Source organism: Colletes latitarsis, chromosome 14 (assembly GCF_051014445.1).
Source record: "Colletes latitarsis isolate SP2378_abdomen chromosome 14, iyColLati1, whole genome shotgun sequence".
Classification (NCBI taxonomy): Eukaryota; Metazoa; Arthropoda; class Insecta; order Hymenoptera; family Colletidae; genus Colletes; species Colletes latitarsis.
Window position 1 is genome coordinate 28,451,688 of NC_135147.1, and position 26,873 is coordinate 28,478,560.

At 45.0% G+C, this 26,873-nt stretch overlaps 1 protein-coding gene across 6 annotated transcripts in view; it reads right to left on the bottom strand.

The window, feature by feature from the left end:
• Nucleotides 1–974: 974 nt before the first annotated feature.
• The window catches only part of LOC143350347 (neprilysin-1), a 71,952-nt gene continuing 46,053 nt past the window's right edge, over nt 975–26,873 (bottom strand). For 4 of the 6 annotated variants that reach the window (XM_076782433.1, XM_076782434.1, XM_076782436.1 and 1 more), the window contains 12 exons: nt 13,281–13,412; nt 13,105–13,203; nt 12,841–13,019; nt 5,454–5,640; nt 5,160–5,336; nt 4,960–5,060; nt 4,743–4,798; nt 4,387–4,673; nt 3,413–3,571; nt 3,268–3,344; nt 2,885–3,176; nt 975–2,829 (listed from right to left, as the gene is read on the bottom strand). In XM_076782433.1, the coding sequence (XP_076638548.1) occupies nt 3,065–3,176; nt 3,268–3,344; nt 3,413–3,571; nt 4,387–4,673; nt 4,743–4,798; nt 4,960–5,060; nt 5,160–5,336; nt 5,454–5,640; nt 12,841–13,019; nt 13,105–13,203; nt 13,281–13,412 (1,566 nt within the window). In that variant the 3' untranslated portion in view covers nt 975–2,829; nt 2,885–3,064. The remainder of the gene's footprint in view (nt 2,830–2,884; nt 3,177–3,267; nt 3,345–3,412; nt 3,572–4,386; nt 4,674–4,742; nt 4,799–4,959; nt 5,061–5,159; nt 5,337–5,453; nt 5,641–12,840; nt 13,020–13,104; nt 13,204–13,280; nt 13,413–26,873) is intronic. The other 2 variants (XM_076782437.1, XM_076782435.1) reach the window with 1 other exon arrangement.

The following is a 26,873-nucleotide window of genomic DNA, read 5'->3' on the forward strand; positions in this document are numbered from 1 at the left end:
GAAAACAATTTTCCGCGTGCAGTTTGCGACCGATCCTCGATCCTGGTCCTCTTCGCGACTACGTTTCCTACAAGCGTTTTGCAATTGCAAGCAAACGACAATTAGGTAAAGATCTCTTAACGATCTCGAGGGCGATGGAACGATACCGTACGTTTTCGAGCAAGGAGAGAGCATCGCCCTGACTTGGATCGCGGGTCGACTCCAGTCGCTAAAGTCATCGCCGATTTGTTCTTTGCGGGGGTGTCGCGATCGACAATCGGGATTCCTGGAAGGATGAAGCCGCGGAACGTACTCGAACTTCGACACGTACGGGAAACGTGCCGTGCTTATTCTGGGACAAGAGACGAATGTCATCTGCACAGATCGATCGGACAATAAATAACGAACGTTTCCAAAGGGAACCTCGTAACGAATACAGTATTTTAGCGTCAATGTTACCCAGAGAATCAAGAGGTGCCAGGCAGCCGGTGACATATTAGATCATCTGTCGGAGGACTCATTCTCGGACGTAGGCCTCGTGCCTCCGATGTTTCTCCGCGTAACAATTATCGCGCATGTGAAACGAAACGCTCCAAGAATCAATTTGAAAATTTCTACGACTTTGAATACCGATAGGTTTCAGCTTCGCGAACGATTCAACTATGCTTTCGTCGTATTTTTCGTGAGGTTAGAAGCAGAGAAACGTCGAGACTTTCGTTTGTCTCCGTGTCAATTGATGAATCGAGTCGTAGGGAAGTGTATTCTATCCTAGATGCATATTCATGTCTAAGAAAATCGTAGAATCTTGATATACAGAGGGCCCCAGGTTTCGTTTGATTATATTCTATGGGGCTAAAATAAAGTAATTCAAAGCTTTATTAACTCGTCGATCGCTATGGTAGACACCTTAAAATACGTGTAATAAATAAAATAAAATAAACTGACCTGTGTTCGTCTGCGTACGCCCGAGACGATACTGAAACTTTTAAAAGATGTTTGTATATAAACCATATTTATTTGCCATATGAGTTATCAGCCATTTACATTTACAACGGTGTTTAAATAACGTGATTTTTATGCTTTCGATTCGACCGGGGACGTCGGGACGTCGTCGACGATGGCTGGCGTGTCAGAGTACCGATGGACCGATACAAATAATTATCTCTGTCGTCGACCATCGAGAACGCTCGCCCGGAAGTAGTCCCTCGAGTCGCTTAAGTACTGCTTAAGAATATCACAGATCGCGATCCTTGCGTAAACGCACTAAAATTGTAACAACCTTCGCTAGCCGTCGGCTCACGACGATGAAATTTCTGCGGTCCGCGGAAATTGTGAGATACGAGCGTCGCGACGAACAGCACACTGCGGTACGAACGACATTTTACATCGGTGTTAGAAAGCGAGTAGGCAAGACGGTGCTGCGAGAGGTGTACTCGTGCAAGGAATCTCGAGAAAGGAACGTGCGCTTTACAATCGCCAGCGTTTAACTATTTAGCACCCATCAGGCTTGTCCTGTAAAGTAATCTACCGTGAATTTTTAACAAAACTAGGAGACGGACAGGAAAATTTGAAAAACTTCTACACAGGTTGGAAATTTCTTCTTTGGGTTATTGGTTAATCCTAGATAAGCTTATTCCACGGATCTACGAAATAGCCAACGTAATACACGCCTGCATACAAAATCTTTGTACATGCCACTGGCTCTAAAGATCGCTAAGGATCCAGTGTCTCATTGTTTTGTCGCGGTATGGTAGAACAAATGGCAACGAAAGGGTGTGAGTTTTGGTGTCGCGAGGAGTGAGCTGCTCGCCGGGATCGACTGGATTCAACTGAAACACGCTTTTCCATCGAGAACCGAGCGAAACGGTGTCACCAATAAAAGCGAAGCGTTAATCGAAGAGTTTTGTGTCCGTACGAAGAAGAACCGAGCGAAATACAGGTGAATAAAAGCGCGCGCTGATCGACCTGATCTCTAAATCATCCGGCGGTCGGCTCGAATCGTATTCGTGCTGTCCCAGGTCAACTAAACTAAACTGAAAAGTGTTAAAAGTGTGGACACGTTATTTACAGACGTTGCAGACTAACAAGGGCGAAGACAATCGGTGCGCGAGAAACTAAATAGATCCGCTTCGTAAATGTTTGCAGTTCGCGTTCGCCAACGTCTTTATTCATCGATCCTCCTTCCTCCCCCTCGAATCGTTGATCCTTCGACGCTCGTTGTTCGTACGTTACTAAAGGCTGCTCGCTACCCCCGAGTTCCAAAGAAGACGAGAAGTATTTCGCGCCCCTAACGTTGCACTCGAGTCGATTTTGTTCGTGCAAGATATTCAGGCGATTCGTAGACTCGCTAGTATCGATCTTTCGTCTCTACTCGAACATCGTTGGTGCCCCTAAGAAACAACGTCGATCGCTAACTTCAACCAGCAAGCTTTACCGATATCTACCGACTCGTCGCAAACTGAACGATCGAAGCGCTTTATAATTTGCTTATTCTGCGTGTGTACGTGTGTTTACTCCTGCGTGTACGTCTTCATTTTTTTTATCTTTTTCATCTTTTTGCGTATATATCACTTTCTCGTCTGTTCTTCCGTATAATTTATTGCTTTCGCTATGATAAATCTAAGGTCCTCTAAAGCGTCATAGGGAGAGATATTAACAATAATGGCGCGTTTGAAAGAGTTTTGCCTCGACGACCGAATTGGAGATCGGCACCCTTTAGACTCTCGAAACATCGCAACAAGCTTACTCTATCGATCGATCCTTCGTCGTCGCGATCGAGCGGACGTTATCGATTACTCGCGTTGTTTCCCCGCGCTCTGCTCGATGGATCCTCCCCTTCCGATAGAATTCCTTAAAAGAAAAGGTATAAAAATCTGTTCGATCGGATCAAGGATCCGTCGAGTACCTGAATCGATTCCCTCCGACGCAGGATCGCTCGACAAACGCTGAAAAATTGGTCAATCCTCGTCGCCATTGGTCTCCAATTGCAGGACACCGCTTTTCCAAGCCGAATCCCAATGATCGAGAACTGATGTTAGTGAATGAAGTCTGACGTAATCGGCGAACGATTGTCCGCGCCTGATCATCACCAAGTGGTGCACTTGTTCGGGGGATTCATTTTGGTTCCGATCGGGCAACGGAACGCGTCCGCGAATGCTTGGGAGTTCATCATTATACCGTTGACCCTAAAATCATTGCTACTATTTCACCATGGAACCCGTAAAACTGATCTACCGTTAATAAAAACGTTCGATGGTTTTCAAAGACAAGACTAGACTAAGAAATCACCTTTCAGGCTGAGGCGTGTGATAATCTAGTTCAACGGAGAGAATGTAGGCCTCGGCAGTCATATTAGAACAATAAGTCTGAAACACAGTCTTAAGAGTCAACGATCCTCGATCTATGGACCGTAATCTTTGATCTTTTGGTGTACCTGGGCGGCGCTTATGAAGAAAAGCTGGCTCGCGCGAAGTCCCTCGAATCCAGGAAGACTTCGATCCTTCCCGTTCGTCAGAGTGTGCCAGGTTTTATAAGAAATTTGCAAGGCTCCAATGTCCGCCACGTTCTCGTTTCTCGTAACGTTCCAGTCGAACTGAAAATAAATTTACGAGTAGCCCAGAATTTACGAAGATCTGTGCTGTGATGAATTTACAAGGGTTTTAAAAAAATTGAGAGGCTATTATCATCAGCTGGATTACCCTTGGAGAGTAAGAGAATTAGGGCACTCAAAAACTTTGCCTATATTGAGATTAAGGTCAGCGATATCAAGGAAGGAATTAAACTGAAAATTGTTAATACAAGTTTTTACCGGTTGATAGACAGACTTAAAGTAGTTGGCTAAGCCCTCTGCAATATCCCGGCAATTAACAAGGCGCTTATCGTTGAAAAGCATACCGGAAGGGGACGATTTATTATTTCCAAAGCTATTGACATAACTCCAGAAACTATCACAGATACTGGAAATTGTAGATTCGATTCAATTAACTAGCTAGTTATTCCAATAATCTCGAAACACGAAGACACGAAACGAATTGCATTTAAAAGAACGTCTCGTCTCGGAGAAGAATCGATTTAATAGCAAATCGGTTTGCGTCGGATGGTAAAATGTATGTCAGACGGGGTATCAGCGAAGAATGTAGTCGGAATTGCATTAAACGGATGATATTACGTGGAGACAGGATCCGTGCTATAGTTTGAGGTGCAATGTCTATGAATGATGGCCCTATTCATCACATGCAGAGGATCATGGACCGATATGCTTATTTAAATAAGGCAAGAGACGAATTACCGTCGTTTGCAGACACGATGTACATCAAAAATGGGATCTATCGAGCGGACAACGATCTTGATACTGATTTCATAAATCAATATCTAATATCTAATATCTAAAAAATAATTGTTATTCACCTGTACAGCAACGTCGTTCCCATAAAACTGTACTTTCCTCCAGAAGCTCCTAGCGTAGAGTCTCGCGACGCACTCGATCCTCGCTTCCAGCCTCTTCCAAGACTCCGGCGTGATCCAGAGCCACTGATCGACGTTCATGTCGGGATCCAATGGCAGTCGACGTCGATGGAGATCGAAAGCGTGGAGGATCTCGTGGCCGATAACCGATCCCAAAGTCGCGTGAGCCGCATACGCAGGACCTCCGTCCCAGGACCACGACCAAGCAGTCATCATCGCCAGTGGGATACCTAAAATCAACGCAGGATCACGCAATTCTTATCGTATCATTACGCGAATCACCTAAGAATCGATTTTACCGATCGTATTTGTCGAGGACTCGTAATAAGCGGTCACGCTGTACGGATGACGGCGTCTGCAAACACAAAGTTTCAAGTCAAACAACTGCCTCTTCAGGGACTTGGTCAGGACCTACAGAACTTATAAACATTATGTGCAATCTACGTCCGTAAATCTATCGTTAAAATCACAGACTGAATTCGAAGATTTCGAAGAGGTCGGAGGGAAGATCCTCACTTTTCGGTCACGTTCCTCCGCAGAACCTTGTCGTCCACCGTGCGAATCTGTCGGAACCGCTTCAACACGCTGCGGAAGAAGTCGTCTGGATCGATCTTCACCTACCGGAAGTGATCGTCGGTCACAAGGAGCTCACGGAAGTTTAATCGCAAAGTCTAGGCGCGCGTCGCATGCAAAGAGAACCGTGAAGGAGGCCTCACCTCGGCCATTTCGCGGGCCAGCAGCGTCTCGTTGTAGAAACCAGGCCACACGTGAAATCTTCCTCGCAACGAGTTCAGCTTCAGCAACGCCTGCGTCCTCGTTTCCTCGTCCAGCCAGGACTTGACCAAGATCCGTTCGGCCACCGTCTCCTTCACGCGCTCGAACAGTCCTGCCACCTATTCTCGATCAAACAGAAACCATTCCTTCCCTCGATCTTCTCCGTTCAACGATCTTTGAAGCTTAGGCGTAGATCGTGATGGAAAAAGTTTTAATCTCGTTTGTCGTCGGCTTACCCTGTTAGCCAGTTTCTCCAAATACTGAGGACTGTACTGCTGCACGTACAAAGCGCCAACCACCTCGCTGAACACGTTCTTTGTCAATTTGAAGCAAGACAACTCCCAATTCTTGCTGGCGGTCACGTTCACGATGTCGTGGAGCGTGTCTACCGCGTACAGTAACAGCAATCCATTGTGAATAATCCTACGCAATAAAACACGTATGTGAGTATTCGACGAATGAAAAATTCGCATACATTTAACACCCTGATCGAACGCCGATAATCTTAATTGGAAATCGATGCGAAGAAAAGATCGGAAGTTACGGTAGTTTAGAGAGCGGACTAAGCTCGTTTAGATTAAGAAAGTAAAGTTCGGGGAACCGTTAACTTCATTAGATATCCGTATAATAGTAAAAGCGATATTTCATCGAAGGGATAATTGCCTCGAAGCTATAATAATGAACAGCTGCCCCCGAAAGCATAACGAATTAGCGCTATTGATTGTTCGCGTCGGTGGCCGCGGCAGCCGAAACCCAGAGCTCATTTCGAGAAAGACTGAAATTTATAATTCTCTTTGCGCTAATCGATACAAGACATAGTTCTTTCACGGTAAATCGAAACGTTCGATTCTACGCGACAAATTAAACGCAACTGTTAGCTGGTATTTCATGGCAACGGATAATTTCGTAGACGCAGAAATTCAGTTTCTGGCGGCGCGGTATTAACCGCGTAGCACAGATGGGGTGAAATTTCTCGACGAAGGGTAATGGACGAATTAGGCGCCGATTTACGATGCGTGCTGGGGTAGTGGCATTAAAATTTATGGCTGCGCTACGTTTATTAACCGCAGCCTACCGCGATCTACGTTGCGCGCCGACTTCGCTGCTCGTTAATGTTTGAGAAGATGGTATTCCGCGTGCTAATCATCTCTCTGACATGTAAAGCACCGTTCAATTTACGGATTTAAATATTAAACGAAGTCGATTTGAATATTAATCGAAAATAGTCGATCGACGCGATACTTGGGGTTCGTTTCACGAAATTAGGAGAAAGTTTCTCGATGTTTGGAGCCGTATGACGAATGCGTGTTGGATATCGAAACCTACCAAAAACCAAAGGATAATGGGCCTGGAGTTTTTAAATATTACGGCTAAACGACGACGTTAACGAGGCAAAAATGTATCGTAATTACGCGGAGGTTCGAGCTGGCCGGAATTAACTGAAACTGCATTCTAGTAGGAACAAGTCCGAGCATTAATTACTATACATGGTTGAGCAGAGATTGGCGGCAGGATGCGAACGTCTCGTTCCCGTTACACGGAATACCTTCGGCAATAATTATCGCGGTAGCTGGCTGTATTCATCCCTAGTTGCGTCTGTCTGTCTACAGAAGATAATAGCAAGCGGCGTGTGCAGTCTCCCAAGATTGGCGTTTTGGAATCCCGAATGTTTGCTCGTCTATCAGTCTATTCTGTCAATATTAAGGCTAACCGGATTCCGAACCGATAGTTCACGGTCATCGAGCCGTGATTACTATTCGACTCGAAGATCTTTTAACCATTTGGAACTATCCAAGGAATCGTGACAAATTAAAGAAAACGTCGATTGTTTGCGGTGTCGTCGATGAGATCAGATAATTCGAAAGAAGTTTCCCTTGCATTATAAGACAGTTATGGTTCCCCAGCTTCGGGTAGAAACTGTAGACCCGACGATCTAAGAAATTCTCCTTGAATTTTCTGGAAAAGGATGCATTCCTTGCGATCGTCGACCGAATAACGCAAGTTAAGGTATCCTAGCCTGCTTCTCGAGCAAACCTCATACCGAGAAACCGCTTTCATAAGCCGCAACTTCTCCTCTCGTTCTCCTTAAAGTCTGAATAGCTGCAATTGAAGTGGCTCGATCGAGGAATCAATTTACGCGTCGAACGTTCTGCTCGCTAATTAAATTCAACCCCTGCGCTGGGCATTTTCTTTCAGCGGTAATGGATCGGTTTGATGTTGCTACAGAAACGTTTCCGACGCTCCGAAGAAAGTTACATCGTTGTTCGATAAACATTTCACTTCCAAGCTCGACCACTTCCATATAATTAAATATCACCGAGGAAAGTTCGCGAGGAAAATATCTACTATATCGTTCTTAAACTTTACGCGAATAATAAATAGTAAATTTCTTGGTGAAACGTGCGTCGTCGCCTGCGTGACAATTTCATCGAAACAGGCGACGCATCGATGTAGCAATTCCGGCGAGTTTAGGCGAATCGCTCAACAGGATGCAACATAACAGTGTCGTTGGGGGACCAGGCGATGTTTGGACGCGCCCCTAAATGTGCATTATGCAAATCCGACGGCGGAGCTATCGTCGGATGGGAAGTCCGTCGGTGTGCGACGACGTTCCATACTCGGAACACGCAATCTGTCTCGTGCACCGCGAAATCCAACCGAGCGTGGCGAGAAGTTCGTTTAATGTAATCAGTACGTTTCGGTAATCGACGCTCGGGAAGTTTGTTCGAGCATGACGCGTCGTTTCACCCGCTTACGGAGTTCCAACTGCCCTGATAAAAACTCGCCGCGATTGCGTTACGCGAGCAAATCGACCACGGTTCATGGAAACCTATCGCGTGGGAAATCGCATCTTTCTTTCTCCCCGAAGAACGTTTGTCCAAGCACGTTTCGAAATAAGCTCGAGCGGACAGCGAGGAACAAAAGTGAAAGCACCAAACGTTGGATCGAAATAAATCTTTAACTAAAATTTAATTTACCAATATCGAATCCAGTGGTTGCAAAGGAATAATATTTACAATATACAAGAAACGTCACGTTTGGACTTATTCCGACGAAGAAAACTCATTAATCTATTGAAATTGCTATTTCGGTATTCATAGAATTGCATTAACGTGACGCAGCCATGACCATTCGTTTGTCTATTCTCGAGGACACATTTAGGAGAGTTAATTTCAATATTTTGCATAATTTACTTACTGACATAGATTTATCATTGTGCATTCTAGTTTAAATCTGTTTAAATATACTTTGTTATTATTTAAAAATTTTCTGCTTTGAATTATTCTATGCTTAAAATACCTATAATAGTTAATTGGACGCATGTTGTTTTCTTGGAAGACTATTCAAATGCAGTCACGGATTTCTGTTCCATAGAAGTTTATTTTGGTCACGTTGCTATCATGAAAGTTTTTCTTAAACGAGTAGTTGGCGTACTGTGCGTTCTCCCATGAGAACCGCAATGTAAATAATTGGTGTCTTCTTTCGGAAACTGTTCGGATAAGTTAACAATCCTTGTTCTTTTTCCGCGATAAAATTCCCCTTGGCTGGCATCGCGAACCGCTCGAATAAGTTTGCGTTTTCTCGTGAAACTAACAATAATTGGTTACCACCCGTTTTCGAAACTATTTAGATAAGGTGGTTGTCCGCGTTTCCCTTTGCTCGTGGTACAGTTATCGTTAAACGTTCGTTGGCCCAGGCCTGTGCACCCGAGACTCTCGTTTCGAATCTTAAGGGTCGTATCTTTATTTTTCAAACCGCTCGAGAGTAAACCAGTGGCCTCCGAATGCCCGCTAAATTACAAGACAGAGTATATTTAACGCGCAGTTCGAAATTAACATTCTCCCCCGACTGAAATTCCGTTTCCTGTGTTTCAACGCTTTGTCGCGTATCCGTTGACAAATACTTCGTCCAAGCATTTTCCAGCCCGCTTTACGTCTCCCCGAAGAATTCGACTTTAAATTCAATAAACGAGAAATTACTATAATCGAACGGATCGCTAATTGACTGAGCTATGGCCGATTTAATTGTGTTTCCATCGCGACAGGTCCGTTCGTACTGCTCGTTATTCCACGGTTTGCGTTGATTAATGTACAAACAAATTTTCCACATGTACTGTTACTTCCTAATAACCGTGCAATTCGATATATTAATCCCTCGACCGTGCAATTCTCGCGAGCTTCGGGCGTTTCGACAACGGCCGAAGCGCGACCCTCGCAATCAAGACCACATTTTGTTCGACTCTCTTCGCGCCACTGATTAAACGATCGCCAGAAAGTTGAACAAAAAACAAAAAGAGTCATGAAACGGGAGCTTTCTTTTTTTACTAAATTGTTACGTTCGCAGATTTTTGAAATCGCCGTCTGTAATTACAACGAAACGAGAAAGACCTCGATGATCAGAACTTTATTCATCGAATGGAGAAAGGGGAAGATTATTTTAATTCTACGTTACGCTTCCTGAAGAGAACTTTCGATATAGAATATTTCTGATTTTCTGTAGAACTAAGAATTAATTGCCCCTTTGCCACTCCGAATCGTTGATTTGTAAATAAATACTAACCGCTAAAAAACCGTGCGATTCGAGTTTTCGTCTCTCTTCTTCGGTACCACGAAACAGACCGTACGATCCACAAAGGATCGCGTTCAATAACAATATTTCTGACGCACCCGACGTGGCTAACGAAGACGAATGTGGCCCAAAGCGTAATTAAATTCTTCCGGTCAGACGACTGCGTTTGGTTTCATTAATATCCATTCATTAGCCAATTCGTGCCAGTCGTCCGATATTTATTCCCACGAGCAACGATTCCACAGCTTCCTGAACAAGCGCGTTATCAGAGCCTGCTTTAACGAAGACGCAAACCGAATTAACGGTCGTCTCGATGAAATATTCCCTTTCCCGACGTGCAAAAAGCAAAATAAAATTTCATCGGAAAACACTTTAAACGCGAGTCGATATTAAAATATTTCCCTGCGTACAGGAGGAACGAAAAAATCGTAAAACGTTTCAATTCTCGTCGAAAAACGCTCGTCGCGTTCAGCTTTTAACATCAATGGAATCTATGTTTCTTTCGTGGAGTTTTGTAATATATTTATCTTGCCAAAATTTTAATTGTCTTTTCGGTCAACTGTACTTTTATTCTTGCAGCAATTTTTATTGGTTTAGCCTTGATAATCTTCACAAATTTGTCGTACATTAAGCGCGTCTGGACTGTTTCCAGGTCGTGGGAGTACATTTTATATTCTCGTCCAAAAACTTTACTTATACTTAGAAAGCACTTATCGCGAGTGGAAAAACAAAAATGTTTATTATCGTGTTAGCCGACCCAATAGAAAATGTTTGGTTACACGAAACAGCAGACTGTACGAGTGTACGTCTGTATGTACCCTTAAGTATGGGTAGTAAAACCCTTTCATAATAATAAGACGCGATCTAGATCGTAGAATAGAAAGTTCCAAAGCACGCACAAGTTTCGACCTGTAGGAAAAATGATCCCAGCAGCGATATTGGGGGCAGTAACAAAGTAGCGATCGTAAAAATCGCTAATATAATGATAGTTAGCGAGCGTCGTTATTTTTAATATGGCACCGGTCGTTCGGTTAATAAACGAGTCACGCGCGAGGATAATAATGGCTCGACCGCGAGCTGCAACTTTTTATCCAGAAACTGGTTCGAAAGAATCGTTCTTTCGAATGGTAGCGCACTCGCGTGCGCAATTTGCCGTTGCTTTAATTAACGCAATCGATCCGTGTGTATTTCTGTTGCGTAGAAGCGGACCTCTAACGTGCAGATTTATTCTGCCGTCGCGGAAACGCGACAGCTCGTTTCGGTTCTTGCACGCTGCGAAATTAAAACCTTTCGGGCAAAGAGAATTGAAAACCTCGGAATGAAATCGCGCAACGAGGACCTCCAGTTTTAAAAAATTCACCGGGGATTCGAGGCTTCGACGGATACTCCGTTTCTGAAATTTTTAAGTGCAACGCGACGCGAAAACCTCATTGACGCGTTCCTTAATGGGGAAACCTCGAGTGGAGGGTCAAAAAATCGACCTTTTTCTATCTAATTTAATAATTCGAGATATCGAATATGTTTATTAAGTTGTAAATTAAAGTGGTAAGCTTAGTCACAACCACTGATAGAATATTTATTGTGTTAAGTTACAATTCCACACAATAAACCTACTATGACCGGTCAAACGACCGGTGGAATGATTTTTATTTTTTTGTAAACAATTGGACAAAAGTTGATAACAAATTCTGGTTAACTTTCGATATAAATAGGAAATATATGTATAAGATTAAAGATTAAAGGAGAGAATCTTCAGTTTCCAATCTTAGAACAGTCTAACAACGTATTAAAAATAGTTAAACTTTAGACGCGTGCAGTTCCGAAACTACTGGTATTTTATTTATAATTAAGCCATTGTTAGAAGCGGTAAGGCCTCCCCTTTAAAATGGTTTTTTGTTTATGTCGATCCGACTTTCCGTTTTCGAGATATCGCAATTTATGTAAAGGCGTAATTTTTTCAAGATTCCGCTATGGCTCTTCCCGTGCTAAAACAGGCTACTAACGCGCATTGAAATTACTAAAACTTTAATTAATTGCAGTTCCGAAACTACTAGTGTTTTTGCCATAATTGAACAATCGTTAGCGGCGGTAAACCTTCCTCTTTAAAATGGCTTTTGGTTTTTGTCGATCCGACTTTCCGTTTCGGAGATATCGTAAGTTATGTAAATGGTAATTTTTTTATCTCTGTCTTCGTCTGACGCGTCGCGCCGGACCTCCTTGTCGCACGTGCGTGGTGCTGACCTGCCTCGCGTACGTGACTGTCGTGACCTAGTTTCGCCGTAGTATTTCCAAGAATTTACTACGCACTGCTCACTATCTACGCGCGCGAGATGAATGAACTCGCGCGAGCGCAACGACGAACGTAAACAAACCCTATCTCCGAAACTAACCACCGCATCGACGCGAAACTAAAACCGCTATATCTCCGGAACTAATGAAGCTATCGACTCGTACAAACGCTCATTTTAAAGGGCATTTCATCCCCTATCCGATGACCATATCAACTATTATTTTTTATGCTGTCTTCTATGTTTATTTTGACATTTACTTTGACTCCACATACCCAAAGACATTTCGGCAACTCCTATTGATTATACGACTGGTGTGCGATAAAATAAGTTGTTTATTTTTACCAAGATTAGCGTCGTGGGAGAACGAAGAAGAATCGAGGCTAGTCCCTCGGTAAATTAATTTCTGGCTTGTCAGAGCTTAAATTCGTTCTTATCGAAATCCAGGAAGATGGAGGACCTGGAGAATTTGTGTCAGCTATTTCGTTCCGCGTGGAAAGTGGTCTGGTATTGCGAGCAACGCTAGGAAACGCCATTCAGGAATTGATCCTGAAAGTTCTAGACACTTATCAACACCTTCCACGTCCGAAATATATTTGATCCTTCGAGAAATTCTCGAGCTATCGAGGTTCGCGTCCGAGGTCCCGCCTGACCAACCTCCCTCCTCTCGCAAGGAAAAACCAACCCTCGTTACCGCAAATGTTCACTGTCGGGAGGGTCCGATGAACTTCTCCCGCGCATTCTATCTCGCCGTAAAGACCCTTACCTTCTGGAGAACCGATTCAGCAGTTTCCCGAGGCTGCGAAAGTAACGAGGAGCGGTGACGTAAACGTAGATCAGCTGATCTTCGAAGGCCTGAACGGATCTTCCCCGGTCGTGGCTATGATTGTAGAGATCGGCAGTAGTGGCGCCTAAAGTGGCATTCAGCAGCGTCCCCCACCTTATCTAACCCAGGAACGAAGCAAATCATTTTCTCCTATGCGTCGTTTCTCCGATACTAATCGCCCATCGCGTTAACGTCTCTACTCACATAACCGAAGCTCTCCTGGAGATAGGACATGTTGAACGGAACGTACACCCTCTGATCGACGTCCACCCAGTTGTAAAGATCCTTGTGCTTCGGATAGATCTGCAAACCGAAAGGGCAAGATAACGTTGAAAGGCAAAATCTTAAAGGAACTAATAGTTATTCCGACGCTTCGTCACCTTGCTGAGGGACAAGCAGAATTGCAACAGCAGGTCGGTCTCCGAGGCTCGGTTCTTCGGGTCCATCGACGTCGGCAACAAGCCTTCGACGATCTTCTGAATCCTCCGCGATCTCTGCTCCTCCATCTTGTTCTAAAAGTAATAAACAAGATCGTTAGATCGTTCGATCAAAGTCTCTGCGGCTGACAATGGAGTCGGTGACAAGCTTCGTTTAAAAGCTCGGAATCGGAGGACACTTTTATCGACTGTTTCGCGAAGGACTTTTGGCGAAGGGCCAGCCGTTCGACCAATCGATCGACCGCAGCCAGGTACACTTGGCGATGCTCTTAGCCCGTCGTAAAATCGTCGACGTTATGGCTGCCAGGTGAGAAACGAAACACTGAGAAACAAATTTTCACACCTTTTCTTGCCGGTGGCCAGCGTAAATAATTTCGATAGAGATCGATAGACGGTTCCTGGCGGCACGTCGAAACAACAGCGAACGAAAAAGGTCGAAAGCGATCGAGATCTTTAACGATAAGGGAACTATCGGACTCGTATTCGTGACGGAGAACGCTATCTTGGCGCATACTTTTCGCCTGAACTTTTCCGCTCGAGGAAGGCTTCGGCCTGCCCGCGGGAATACGCGCCACTGCCTGGCGAACTCCACGAAATGCTCCTGCATGACTATCGAGCGCTCTTTTTTCCACCCTCGACGGAAGTTTCGTCGCGTTCCCCGGAGAACGGAACCGGAACTCCACGAAATATATCCTCTCGACGCCTCGACCCAGCTTTCGTCGCCAGTCCTGGCGTAGTAATTTCGAACGGTCTATCGAAAAATCTCTCCAAGAACTTCGATTTGAACAGAAATAAGGAAGCGTGCACTTTCATCCTCGAAACTTTTTTCTCACTTTTACGACTGAGAAGTTCCGCACACTTTCGCTGGGACATTTTTAAACCTTGACTGGGAACGCTAAAGTTGCATAAAGTGTAATAATTAACGCACCGCATCTGAACGAACTCGATTGATTAAAAGATAACGTTGCGATGGAAAGGACAAAGTAGCGTACACGTGAAAGCGGCCAAGCGTTAGCTCGACGTCTATACGCTATTTGATTAGGGGTTTCGAAGCTACTCAAACCGGAGTGTGCATTTTAGCTCGAGGACTACGGGCACAGCTGCCAGCACGGAGTTCTCGTCGATGCATCGACTTCTTTATCGCCTCTGTCCGCCATTGGCGGCTAACACGGGCATTATTAACAGCCCGCCGAATTAAAAGGAGCACTGGAGTCGATGGGCATCGTTATCGAAGTCGTTAGCGTTGCACAAAGCGGCGAGGATTCCATTTCCTCTTCCGGTGGTGTGTCACCGCGTACGAGTCGGTTCACCCTCCATCCCCGAACCATTCATCGACGTCCTCGACATCGTTCAATCGGCGTGCCCACTTTCTTCTTCGTCCCGGAAAAATCACGCGACCCAATTTTCCAAGTTTCCACAGGAGGATCCCGTCCGTTTCCGCGACTCGCGATGAAACGTTCCCGGCGACCGTTCGTCCACGAGTGCTATTCGCTCGCGTACCTATTCGACGCTATCTCCGTTTGGTAAATAAATGAAGTTGAAAGGGGGAAGCTCGTCAAGCAGGGCCAAAATGGCCCGAATGGTATGGTAACTAAAGCAATATCCGCTCCCTCGTGTTTTATTCGTCGCCGACGGACGGGGAATTGGAAGCGCGAGAGAAAACGCTGGCTAAGAACCTCCAAGATCCCAACGAAACCAAGAAATACCGATGCTGGAAAAATTTCCTACGGGATTTCTCTGGATTTCGCTTACGAGAAATTGCGTTAAATATTCCTACATCCGAAAGTGGGAAGACAAGAAAGTTATTTATTGTTTTAACGTAGAATCAGAAACGATGGTACAATGTGTTTTATCACGTGTTAAAGTCGTAAAGAGAATGGTAGTAAGAGTTGGGGCATCGTTTAACAAAATAAGGGCAGGAAAGAAGGGAGGTTTCGCCAAGGGAGGGAAGAGGTCATTAAATGCGGTTGAGAGGATCCTCGGAGAAAAGTTCGAATAAGAGATTCTAAAAGCTTCCGAAGCACTCGACCGACAGAAACGAAACGACGAGATCAGGACGACGTTTTGCAAAACGGATACCCCCACGCGACACAGGGAGAATTAATGAGCCGGATTTGATTGTTCGTCTTGATGACCGGCCAGATTTTTCACCCGAAACGCTATCAGAAACGTTCAGCGTGCTTCGACGCATCAACCTCAAATTTATTTCCTTTAACATGCAGAATTAACATTGTGAAACGACTCGAAATTGTTTTAAACTGTACAATTGGTACAAGATGCCGCGATTATAGCAGATTATGGAGCTCGATCGAGAAGGGTGTAGGCATCGGAATTTTTATAAGCGTAGCTAGTCGGGGAAAATGAGCATTACGGAGGAGATTCGCTTAATGAACGTAGAACGCGGAAGAAACCTAATTAATAAGGTGAATCCGATTACTCCCCTCCGGCGACTGACACTTTATTTGCTCCCGGGGCTTAACGGAGCTTATCCAGCGGCGCGGAGGGCTGCCGGAGCAACGTTCGTCGCATTTTATTCCGCGGAGTCGTGTAAACTGCGCCGGCTCGCAAGCGCGGGGATAGAAAAATGCTGAAACACGAATTTATTAAATCCGCGGCCGACCGCCGCCGCAACAAAGCCTGCGGGTTGCTCGGTCCTTTTCAGAAATTAAGCAAAGTGAAGCGTGTTTGCTGGAACACCGAACTTTGTAATTAAGGAGCGACACCGAGAACCAGGCGAAAATTATTTCAAGCTAAATATTTACGAAACAAATATTGGTTGCGTATCTCTGCGTTAGATTTTAAATTGGACTACCGGGGACCATTCCAAGATCGTTAATTTCAATTCCATTCCCAAGTCGGATCGAAGGACCGAAGAGTACGAACGAGGGTAACGTCTGGACCCACGATCGCTCAACCGGCGCACTTAGTGGAATTTCGGTCGTTAATTAGAGTGGTGCTGACGTAATCGGCGGAACATGTGCCAGAAATGAACTGGCGGAATCAGAAATCGGGCCGCGGCGCGAGAATAAATCGGTGATGAATCATTCCGAACGGTGCTCGTCGCGAACAGACGCGACCTCTCCTCCTGGACGGCTCGAACTCTCCTCGATTGGCAAGGAGTCGACTTCGCGGGGTCAAAGTTCGAGATCATAATCTTCGAGAGGGAGAGAGAGAGAAGGAACGACTCTCGTTGTATCGTACGTGCGAAAAACAGCATATTCAATCATCTGCGATCGTCGATTTATTACACATAGACTAGTCTCACCCCGCTTAAAAGATAGTCGCGCATTCTACGACAAGGCACAGTAGTTTGTGATTGTCGAAACATTATATGTTGACTGGTACCACCGTCTAAAAGATAGCTGCACTTACCACAACAAAGCGCAGTCATCTGTGATCGTATTGTATATCTGGTACCACCCCTGTTCAAAAGACAGTCCCATATTCTAGCACAAGGTACTGTTATCTGTATTACGCGTACTTCCAGTCTACGGTAGAGGATTCTTATACAAAGTTTAAATTTATGTAAAAATATTTCGAGCAAAGTAGGTTCTACCTTTCTTATTAAACGAAACGATCCATGATTCCACGATTTCCACGACTAACATTACCATTGCATTCTTTATTGAAACGTCGGTTTTGAAGAGCCCAGGGAGGATTCGTCAAAATGACTCGTAACGTCGCGAACGATAGACAGATTTTCCGCGATAAATCAGAGGAAAAACTGCTTACGCAGATTCATAGCGGGCCAGGAAAGCTTTTAATCCGTCGCATATCAGTCGCTTTCGAACGAAAGCAAAGTGACTCGAACTTGACGCGCAGTCGCCCGAATATCTGCGAACCTTTCGTGACTTCTAATGGCTTCTTTCGGTGCAAAATAAATGGATAGACCCGGCCCGAAGCGACGCGAGTTATCCTGTGACAAATCCTTCGCGCGTACAAGCTGACAGAATCTTTTAACGATCGCTCCCGAAACCTCCGATTCGACGTCCAATCGTTACAGTGATCTTTTACGGAGCAATCGTCGAATTTTTCTATTTTTAATATCGTAATTTAAGGCACAGCTTCAAAACTGTTCTCCCTTTGATTTATTTCTCGCATAGTATGATTGCGCTGCATCGGTAAAACATTTGTCGCGTCGCACTGTATATTTCTGCATTGCGTAATATTTAATTACGACCGAGCGAGTGTTCATTAAATAAACGGACCGATGTATATTAAACAAAAGCGCAGTCCATTAGCCACGGCTCGTTAATCAAAAGCGATAAAACTCGTGCGTTCTGGTAACAGGTCGAGGGAAGTTTTTCTGCTGGGTCGATGAATCGATTGCAATCCGTCGGGGCTGTTCGAGCAACGGAATCGTCGAAAATAAAACCACGAGCGGCGGAAGTTGCGAGTCGATTTCCGAGGAGAAAACGACGAGTCCGACGATTCGTCGAAACAAAGCGTAACGGTTTAATTAACATTGTTGGACGATCCTTGCGAACGGACCGTAAATCGTGACGTCGTCGAGGAACGAGTATCGAACGGCAGTCGATGAGATTCAATTTTGGCAAACGGCGGGAATCGAACCACGTTTCGAGAACACCCGTGGGAGCGACTCGACACGGCCAAGTCAGGAAGCATAACGACATTAATATTCATCGCGCGGGTTAATATCGATAGTAACCGTTCTGACCGGAATTCAAACGCGGCATTTATTAAATTTAATCGAAACCTTGTATCTAAATTAACGATCTACGCCGTGATACCGGCGCTGAAAAGGGGACACGAAATATCGTGCAAGTTGAAACCGCGTCTGCGGCTTTCGCCAGGAGATAAGCGAAATTTTCGAACAGACCGCCTTTCTATTTTCCAACGATCGAGTTTACTTATGCACTGTCCCGTTTATTTAACTCGGTTTACGAATTAGCGTGTACTTTAAATAAATTGGCCGACGAGTGTATTTCAAGGAGAAAAAGGAACTAAATACATTATTAAGTAGAGCGTGAATTTCAAACGGTTCTAAAATATCTGGTCGGGCAACGATACACCTTTTTGAACTGTAGAAATAAACAACAAATCTGAAATGATTCAACGTCGCTCGGAGGCTGAGCCTTAGAAATTTATAGAGCGGACATAAATCGCGAAAGTCTGCTGAACGCTACCTGTCAAATAGACAGAAAAACTAGATACCTCGAGTAAAAACCACTAGCGTAGATTGTAGCATTTTTGTCGCGGTGGAAATACTGCTGAAAATGGAACGAATCTGTGTTACGATAATTGGTAAAATGAATCGTAATGGACCGCAAAAGGGACTGAATTATAGTAATAAGCAGAGCTGTGGTAGAAGACAGGTCGTTTTCACGCCTGTTGGAGAAGAATCCATCGCGATTTTGATTACCGTTTGCAAGAAGAAGCTCGCGTAAATAAGAATGGTAATGGCAGGCAATGGCAATATGATTCGACGATATCCCGAAATAATGTCTCTTCTCGTGGACGATACGTCGAGGTGAAATATTTCTATGCGTTTCTGGGACGGAATTTAATTTGCGTAATTGATTCATCCAGCGACGTTGGTCGCCGAACGATGTACATTAAAGTGCAAACGTCAGCTAGTACGCGCAGCGAGCTTCCCTCGAAGCGCATTACTCTCCACATTATGCGTGGAAACAAATTTAATCCCCCCACGGTGCGCGGCGCTAGCGCGAGGCTGCGCTTTCAGGCTAACAGGGAGAATAAATTTTTCGCGTCTGCAATTAAACAGGGATCGCGGAAGTTGCAAGTATTCGTCGGTAGTTTGAATAGAGCGCGCCGAGGGCGGGGATTCTTTCACGAGAAACTTGAAACGATGTTTCTTTTTCCCCCAGGGCGCACAACGGAACAGCTAAATATATTTGCAGTTTAACTACCGAGAAAGCATCAAAATTTAGGCGAGCTTACAAAGCACCGAATTACGCTTTCCTCGAATTCGAAATGAGAACACGTAGTAAAGTGTTTCTTTCTTTTATTCACTTTCGAAGTCCGTAAATTAGAATCCATAACAACAGTGTTTACGTTGCTGGAGCTTCGACCCGGATCTCCAGCGATCGTCCGTCGCGTTTCGTTGGCGCGAGGATCATTCATCGGCCGTCGAATCTCTGCACGGATCCATTATTCGCAACGGTAATAAATGATTACGGTCTTTTTGTAATTTGGCACGAATTCCGGGGCCGGTCTTTGGTCGGCCGAAGCGTCTTTTGTTCGCGCCAATGGCGTATTGGCAGAGCAACGAAATTCCGTGTCGTGGAAACGCGTCGTTTAACGTGGGCGCCAGCCACCGTCGGCGACGGTTCGCCACACCACCGACCGGGCGTGCATTAGCGATAGAGAAATTTCGGGTTCGTAATAAAGAGCCGTCCGCGGAATAAATAGCCGTTTGCTGGCTAGCTGGCTGGCCTAGTTTTTCGATCGTGCGCGCGGCAAATCGCTGCTTTCCACTGGAATTACAACGATACCGCGCGCGCTCTCTCGTTCGAGATCCTCCACTGGAAATCAAACCACCCCCGCGAGCCTGAAAAGGAAAAAGGTTCGCGTGCCGTGCTTTCATTTCGAACTTCCCTCTTGTTGTAACGCAGGAGGGAACGTTGGTTACGAATAACTCCAATTTTCAGACTCGCTGACATTGCCGATCCTTTCGACAACCACCGAACTACAGCGATCCCTCGCTAACGAGCAATCGAGAAAAGTTATTATGGACGAATACTTGGCGGCACGCTATTAGGATAGCGTTGCTAGCTCTCAGGAAAACGCGCGACCATCCGGAGAAGATAAATACGAGATCCGTGCTTTTATTCGGTGGAGCGTGCGATAAATCTGAAATTACGTTCCCTTTCCGAGGACGATGACGACGATTTGGTGCCAACCGAAGCGAAAATAGTCGATGACAGACGTAGGGTCGATCGAAACGCATTATTGACGCTTTATTACGGCAGTTTGCGAGGGAATAGATTTTTCGCCGGACATCTTACACCGTCGATCTTTCCCCTCCACGCCTCTCTTTATATTCCCTCCCTTGGAAAATCATTCTTCCTTTTCCCGTTTCGCGTGCACCGCTCTTCATTTACCGATTCATATTGCGAAATCGAGCGGAAGATCTTTCTCGAGTCTCGCAATTCCTGCGACGCTCGTTTCCGCCGTGTTCGATCTCCGAGTCGGCTGAATTCACTGCCAGGGTTTCTTTAGTGGATTCGTCGTTAATCCCCTAGAAAAGACCCCGATCCTTGCATCTTTCGCGATGTCCTCGACGATAACCCGTTATTTCTGGAACGTCCTCGGGTCGCGGACCAATGAATCGAACCGGTTATTTGCTACGCTTCGATGCATCCTTGGTTGCTCCCTTTCCGGAAAAGATCGCGTCCCAGCATCCGTAACGCGAACTCGAAACTAAAAGACCAACGCACCCTTTCTGCAACGACTACCTTTCTTCTAAACCGCGCTCCTCCTTTTCTTTCTTTTCGGGTTAAAATCACATCCACCTGTTGGGTTCGAGTACACTGCAAGCATGCTTAAGACTCTAAGTACTTTGTCTTTCGCGGCGAGAAAGTTCGAAATTCTAGTCTTTTCAAAGTAAACGATGCCATGGTATTTGCTAAAATAATTCAAAACGATCGATCCGCTCCGAATCGGTCCTAAACACTGCGGAAACTTTCTTGGCATCGATGTTTCACCGCTTCCGCTGGTTCGGGCATTTAACAGGACATTTTAAAGTTTCAACGATCTTCGTGCCAAAGCAGATATTAACCATAAGTCAGTGTTCGCCAAAGTTGCCGACAGTAAAGTCTTTTCTCGAACCGGTACATCGGTACAATGGAACAATTTTAAATATTACGTAGGATAGGTTTAGAAAGTTCTAATTGTATATTAAATACCCGTTACGTATCGATAACTATTACCTTGAACACCACCCCCGAAATCAAGGTATGCAGATAAAACTGATCGTCTAAAATTGTTTTAATCGAAAAATACCAATAAAACGGCTATTCCAGGGAATCCGCGGATAATATTGCGCATTTTTAAACTTTGATTCGACACCGACAACTAGAACGCAGCATAAATTCGATGATTCTGATGGAACGAACAATACGATGTATAGTTTTAATTACAGCTTTGTTTTAAATACTGGTGTAGAAGCATCGGAACTTCGATCATTTCACATATTCGTCCGAAAAATAAATCAAACGGACAATGGCGCGCAAACAAGCTCAACGTATATTTTCGTACGATACATTAATATCTACGGAACGTTTGTTTTTTAAATACTTTCGATGAATAACCGGAATAAAAATAACCAGGGAAATGCGCAATATTTTCTAGGACGGTCCAATATGAGCAGATGTAAGGGTTGCAGTGTCGTCGCACGTGTCGCAGCTCGGCTGCATTTTGAAAACGTCACGTTCTCGGAACGCTATGCAGAGTTTTAGGGTGCGAAAAGAAGCTCGCGTAAGTTGAAAAGAGCAACAACAAATGGGAATATGTTTATTCCGCGTCGTTCCAAATCCCATCCTAACGTTTTAACCGGCCGGCCTCTTCAACGGAGGAAGGGATTTTTGTTGGTTCGCGGGCAAAGAAAAACGAAAGAAAAGTTGAAGCGCGTCCCCTCGCGCCTCGGCACCTTCCAGCAGAATAAATCGCCCGGTTATTGCGTTATTTGGCATTATGCCTTGGCCGACGTTCCACGTTAACCGAACTCGAACGACACCGGAAGCGATCTTAGCAAATCACTTGTAGCATTACCGTTCCTCTCGAGTATTAATTCTAAGCTAAGTGTTGTATCTCGCGACAGTTATGATGCACCGCGGTGAACTATGCGTGTAACTTTGGCCAACTTCTTCCGGGAACTTCGCCCGTAACACGGCTCGTTGATAGCGTCGAATTCGCGGATGCCATTCCGCGATATTAATGTTCCCGCCTCCCTCGTTTCGATCCTATCGTAAAAACCATGGACCGATTCCTAGACCCGGAGCATCGGAAACCTACGAGCATAATAATAGACCTTGGGCCTCCATATTCCATCGCTCGTCGTGGCTATTTTTCAACAAGACAAAGAAACGTTGACCCAGATGGCTCGAGCGGTAAAAAACATAGCAAGGTCGGTAGACGCTATAAATATAATATTCTTCTATGCTGTTTCGCGCGATGCCACGGTGCCATGAATTATAGGCGACTGCGAATTTCTGGCGAGGCACGAGCGCCGAGGAGACAAGCAGACAAATGCGACCATCGTTCGCCGGGGCTCGAGACTGCTGAAACTTTTCTACGAAACGACGAGTCGTTTATCGTTTTCCCCCTTGACTGGAGGATTCGGACGTCCCGCGAGGAGATTTCGAGGCTGCCGCGAACCCGCGTCGGCGGAAATCACGCGCGATAAAGCGAACTCCGTTACCGAAGCGGTTCGATCTCGTCGCGACCGAAACGTGCAAAACAACCGACGATCGAAAGAATTCCGTGCTCCCGAATCGCTACCAGCCCTCCGTCTTAATTCGCTTCCTTGTTCCCCGGTCTCGAGACCACCCTGAATATAAATCAACGTCCCCGTCCTCGCGATAAATTTCAATTCGACCGCTCGAAAAATTCGCGACGACTCGCAAACACGATAATGCTTGTCATCCCGTTGTTTGCCGAATTTATCTACGCTCTTCCAACAACTCTAAATTAAAATATCGAGCACCGAGGTGGTTTATATTCCCTTGAAATGACACATTTATTTGTGGCGCGTTCACGAATCGTATACTGTTTGCTCTTATCGCTAACAAAGCATATGCTACGAAAAGCACGATTTCGCTTGGGTGTACCCTTTGATACGAGAGAGGTTAGGGAAATAGGATAAAATAAAGGGAAACGAGCGAGGATACAAGAAGTATAAAAGCGAGGAGAAAGAAAGTCATGAATTACATATCTGCGGAGATCGCAGAGTTCAAACGAATCGATAAGGTTGCAAAGCGAAAAGAGAAATTTGTAACAGACAACGCGGATAAAATTTAATAAATTTCCGATGGTATATCAAAGGGTTGTTGGTCGGATTTTCTCCCGAGCGAGGAATTAGTATCGAATACTTTTGGAATACCATCGATATAACAAATTGTTTAGTCGATACTGCCCCTCTCGGTTAGGGGTGCAACCTCGAAAAATCTTCACAGAACCGATCTATCTCCCTTTATTACGGAGGATCGCCAGGACATCCATTTCGGATGGCAAGGTGATCCGAACAAGTCGGGAGAGGATTGTCCCGTTTCTTTCCAACCTTGATGGTCTTAAGAGCATTGCAGTATATCGTGACAAGCCAATTCGAGACGATGTTCGGCTCCCGAATTTTATTTACTCCACTTTCAAGACTCTGTCTCTTTCCGTTCGATAGGTTGAGCTTGAGTATAGCGCAGATGACCGTTTTTACTTTTTAGAATGGCGTTGCAGAATCGATTGCAAAATTATATACGCACGACCGACGAAACGACGGTGGACAAGTTTGCTCGCAGAGAAACTCGCGTGTACGCGCAGCGAGACAATAACAAAACCGTTCGTCGGGCCAACGTAAACTGCTTCCAACTTTTAACGTGTCGCGCGAACTTTCGCCTCTGTCGACGGTAAATGCCCTTTGAACGTGACCAAGAATTTATCGAGTAGCGTTTCAAAATATTTCTTTGCAAACGTTTGAAACTCCCACAGAAGAATTCTGCAGTTATTTTAGAGCTCTAAAAATATCGAAAATATTCCAAGGATCGTCTCTTCTCGCGTCTTGGATATATTTCAAATCCAATCTGCTTTAACGCGAAGCTACGAGCACACCAATTATAGCTTCTTTCCGGACCATGGACCGACGTAATTTACGTTCCGTAAAATAAGCTTTCGCAGGGAATCGTGCGATGGCTTAAAAAAGATAAACGACTTAGAGCCGCAAGAATCGATGCAGCGACGAGTAATTCACCGTTCGAAACAAGTCGTGTATGATTTAAAACCATCGTCCCGTATCGTATTTTTGCTTCTGGACTATGAATTAAGGACTCCGCGTCGCGCTTTATTTCATACAAAAGACGTATCTCGACGCGGCAGCGGCTCGTCCCTGCAGAATCCGCCGCCGCGTATGTTTTATTACGGTATATTTTTTCCGAGCGTCGCGATAACTCTCTTCCGTGAATTTGTTCGATCGATCGTTTTCCTAGCGTCGTATTTCGCGTAAAATTTCCTGCTCGTCGCCTCGAGTTCTCTCGTTACACGCTTCACAGTTATTTCCGAACCGCTTTTCGCCGCTTCGTCGATGATCCATCAGCAGTACCATGCAAAACGGGGGAAAAACAACGCGACAAGAAGTCGATCCTGCGGTAATCAACTCGCAATGTGCAGGGAAAGAACAAGAGGATCCCAGTCGAGGGAATACAAGACTCTGGAAACTTGAAACACTTTTGTTCCGCGAATTTCTAGCTTCCAGTCTTCGCTAATGAAATTTTACGCTTGTTTTCGGGTGTCTTGAACATATTCCTTCCATAGATCAAACATAAACTTTGAATTTCCCATTTGTAACTTAACGAATTGAATCAGTAGAAACAGTGAATAATGGTCAGACATACCGAAGCAACGTTTTTGAACGACTGGAAAATGGTTTAATCGATTACCTTAAAATTCGATACCAATATTTGTTATAACCTTCCACGTAGGTTCACGTATCAATATTTTTTATTTTTAATTTTGCTCGTTAGTTACTGCGAACGCGGGCAATCAATTCTCGAATCTATTCGTTCTCGCGTGAAAAATAAAACGGGCATAGATTCCGAGAGAATTCCTAATTTTTTTGGATCCCTTCCGAATGGTTCTACGGTGAACGACTGTAAAAAATCAAAGTACGAGACACTCCAGCGCAATAATCCTCGTACGGGATCCAGTAACTTTCGCAGTTTCATAGTGCCTTGGCGTATCTCGTAAAAATGTTGGCAATCGATGCGGCTAACGAAGCAACGTGCAAGGTGGAACCGTGTCAGAGTTCCGTTTCAATTTTACGACGGTTCTTTTCCACGGTGCGGCGATAGCGCGGTTAAATAACCAGAGATAACGACGAGGATCCATCGCGGGTGGGTTTATTCGACAGCGTGGCCAACCTAATTACGGTTCTCGGCGTACCATCGATCACGCAGCGCCGGCATTCCGCGAATATTTCTCGATCGAATCGTCCGCGATCGCGGTTAATATCGAGATTGAGATTTCGACGGATTGACAAGTGGGTCAAGTGTGTCCCCGACGCGACGCGAGGCGTCTCGAGCGCCGGAGATCGTCCAGGGCTTCTCTGGGACGCATTTACATAGCAGCGGAAAATGAGAAAAATCTGCATCGACGATTCCGGTCCCGGATGGATTTCGGGCCACCGAGAGAATCCGTCGTTTTCGTTTTCTCGTCATCCCGTTCGTTCGATGCCCGACACTGGCTGACGTTCGATCCACATGGCGACGCGTGTTCCCGTATGGAAATCGCGACGGCTTGTTAAGGGAATTCCGGAACTCCGTACCTTTCGGGTTAATATTTTAAATGTATTAAATTTCATTGCAATCCACGATTCTCTCGAGACGATCTCGAAACATCTCTGGCCACACAGTATATTTTCGCTAAAAAATATTTTTTCTCGAAAGTACGTGGGATTTCGGGAGTATGTCTATTCACCAAAGATGATTCTAATTGACTCCCGGAACCGAAAATAATTTTTTCAGAACGATTCGAAATTTTTTAATTTCGCACTAGGTACCAGGCCGTGTCGAGCGTCGATATATCAGGGATGTACTGCTAATTGACGCTCTGTGTGCTATGACGCGACCACGTCGTCTCTATTACAAGTTAATGTAACCTCCTTTGAGATCAATTTCACTATCTATACGTGGAAGAGCAGTATCTTCTTACGCCGATGCTGCGACGTGTACGTTTCTAACGAGCAGCGTCGTTCGACCACGCCAATTTTAACGATACTTTGCATAGATAGCGTAGAAGCGTCGTTTCGAATAATGATTTCCAAGACTGACGTGTTCGGTAACAATTAAATATACTGGGTGTTTCTGATTTATGGAAGAACCTCGAAGAGAATAAACTTTGGCTCCGGAATTATGCTCGCAAACGCCTCGTTCGGGCGATATTGTCTTCCAAAGTTACGAGACTTAGGGCCGAATAGCTTTCGAACGTCTCTGTTTCAGGGATTCTCGCTGTAATGCGCGGAATTTTACGGATCAATTTAGAAAAGGTGACGTAGTTTGCGCTCAACGTTAAACTCTCGTAACCTAGTTTACATTTTTTAGCTGTAGAATCAAATTCCGGGTTTTCCTTTTTCCTGTCTCTATTATTCCAGGAAATTTCACAGAATAGGTGTCTCATTCGCGAGGTAATTTTAAATCCCCACTGACAATATCTCGCGAGGCTAAATAAACACTTGCTGTTGACTGTGGCAAACTGCGGGACTTACGGTACAAGAGTTTAAATTAGAATCGAGTAATATTTCTCAAAGTGTGGTAACGCGAGGCAATAACCGAAATAGAGTCGAATTGCAAG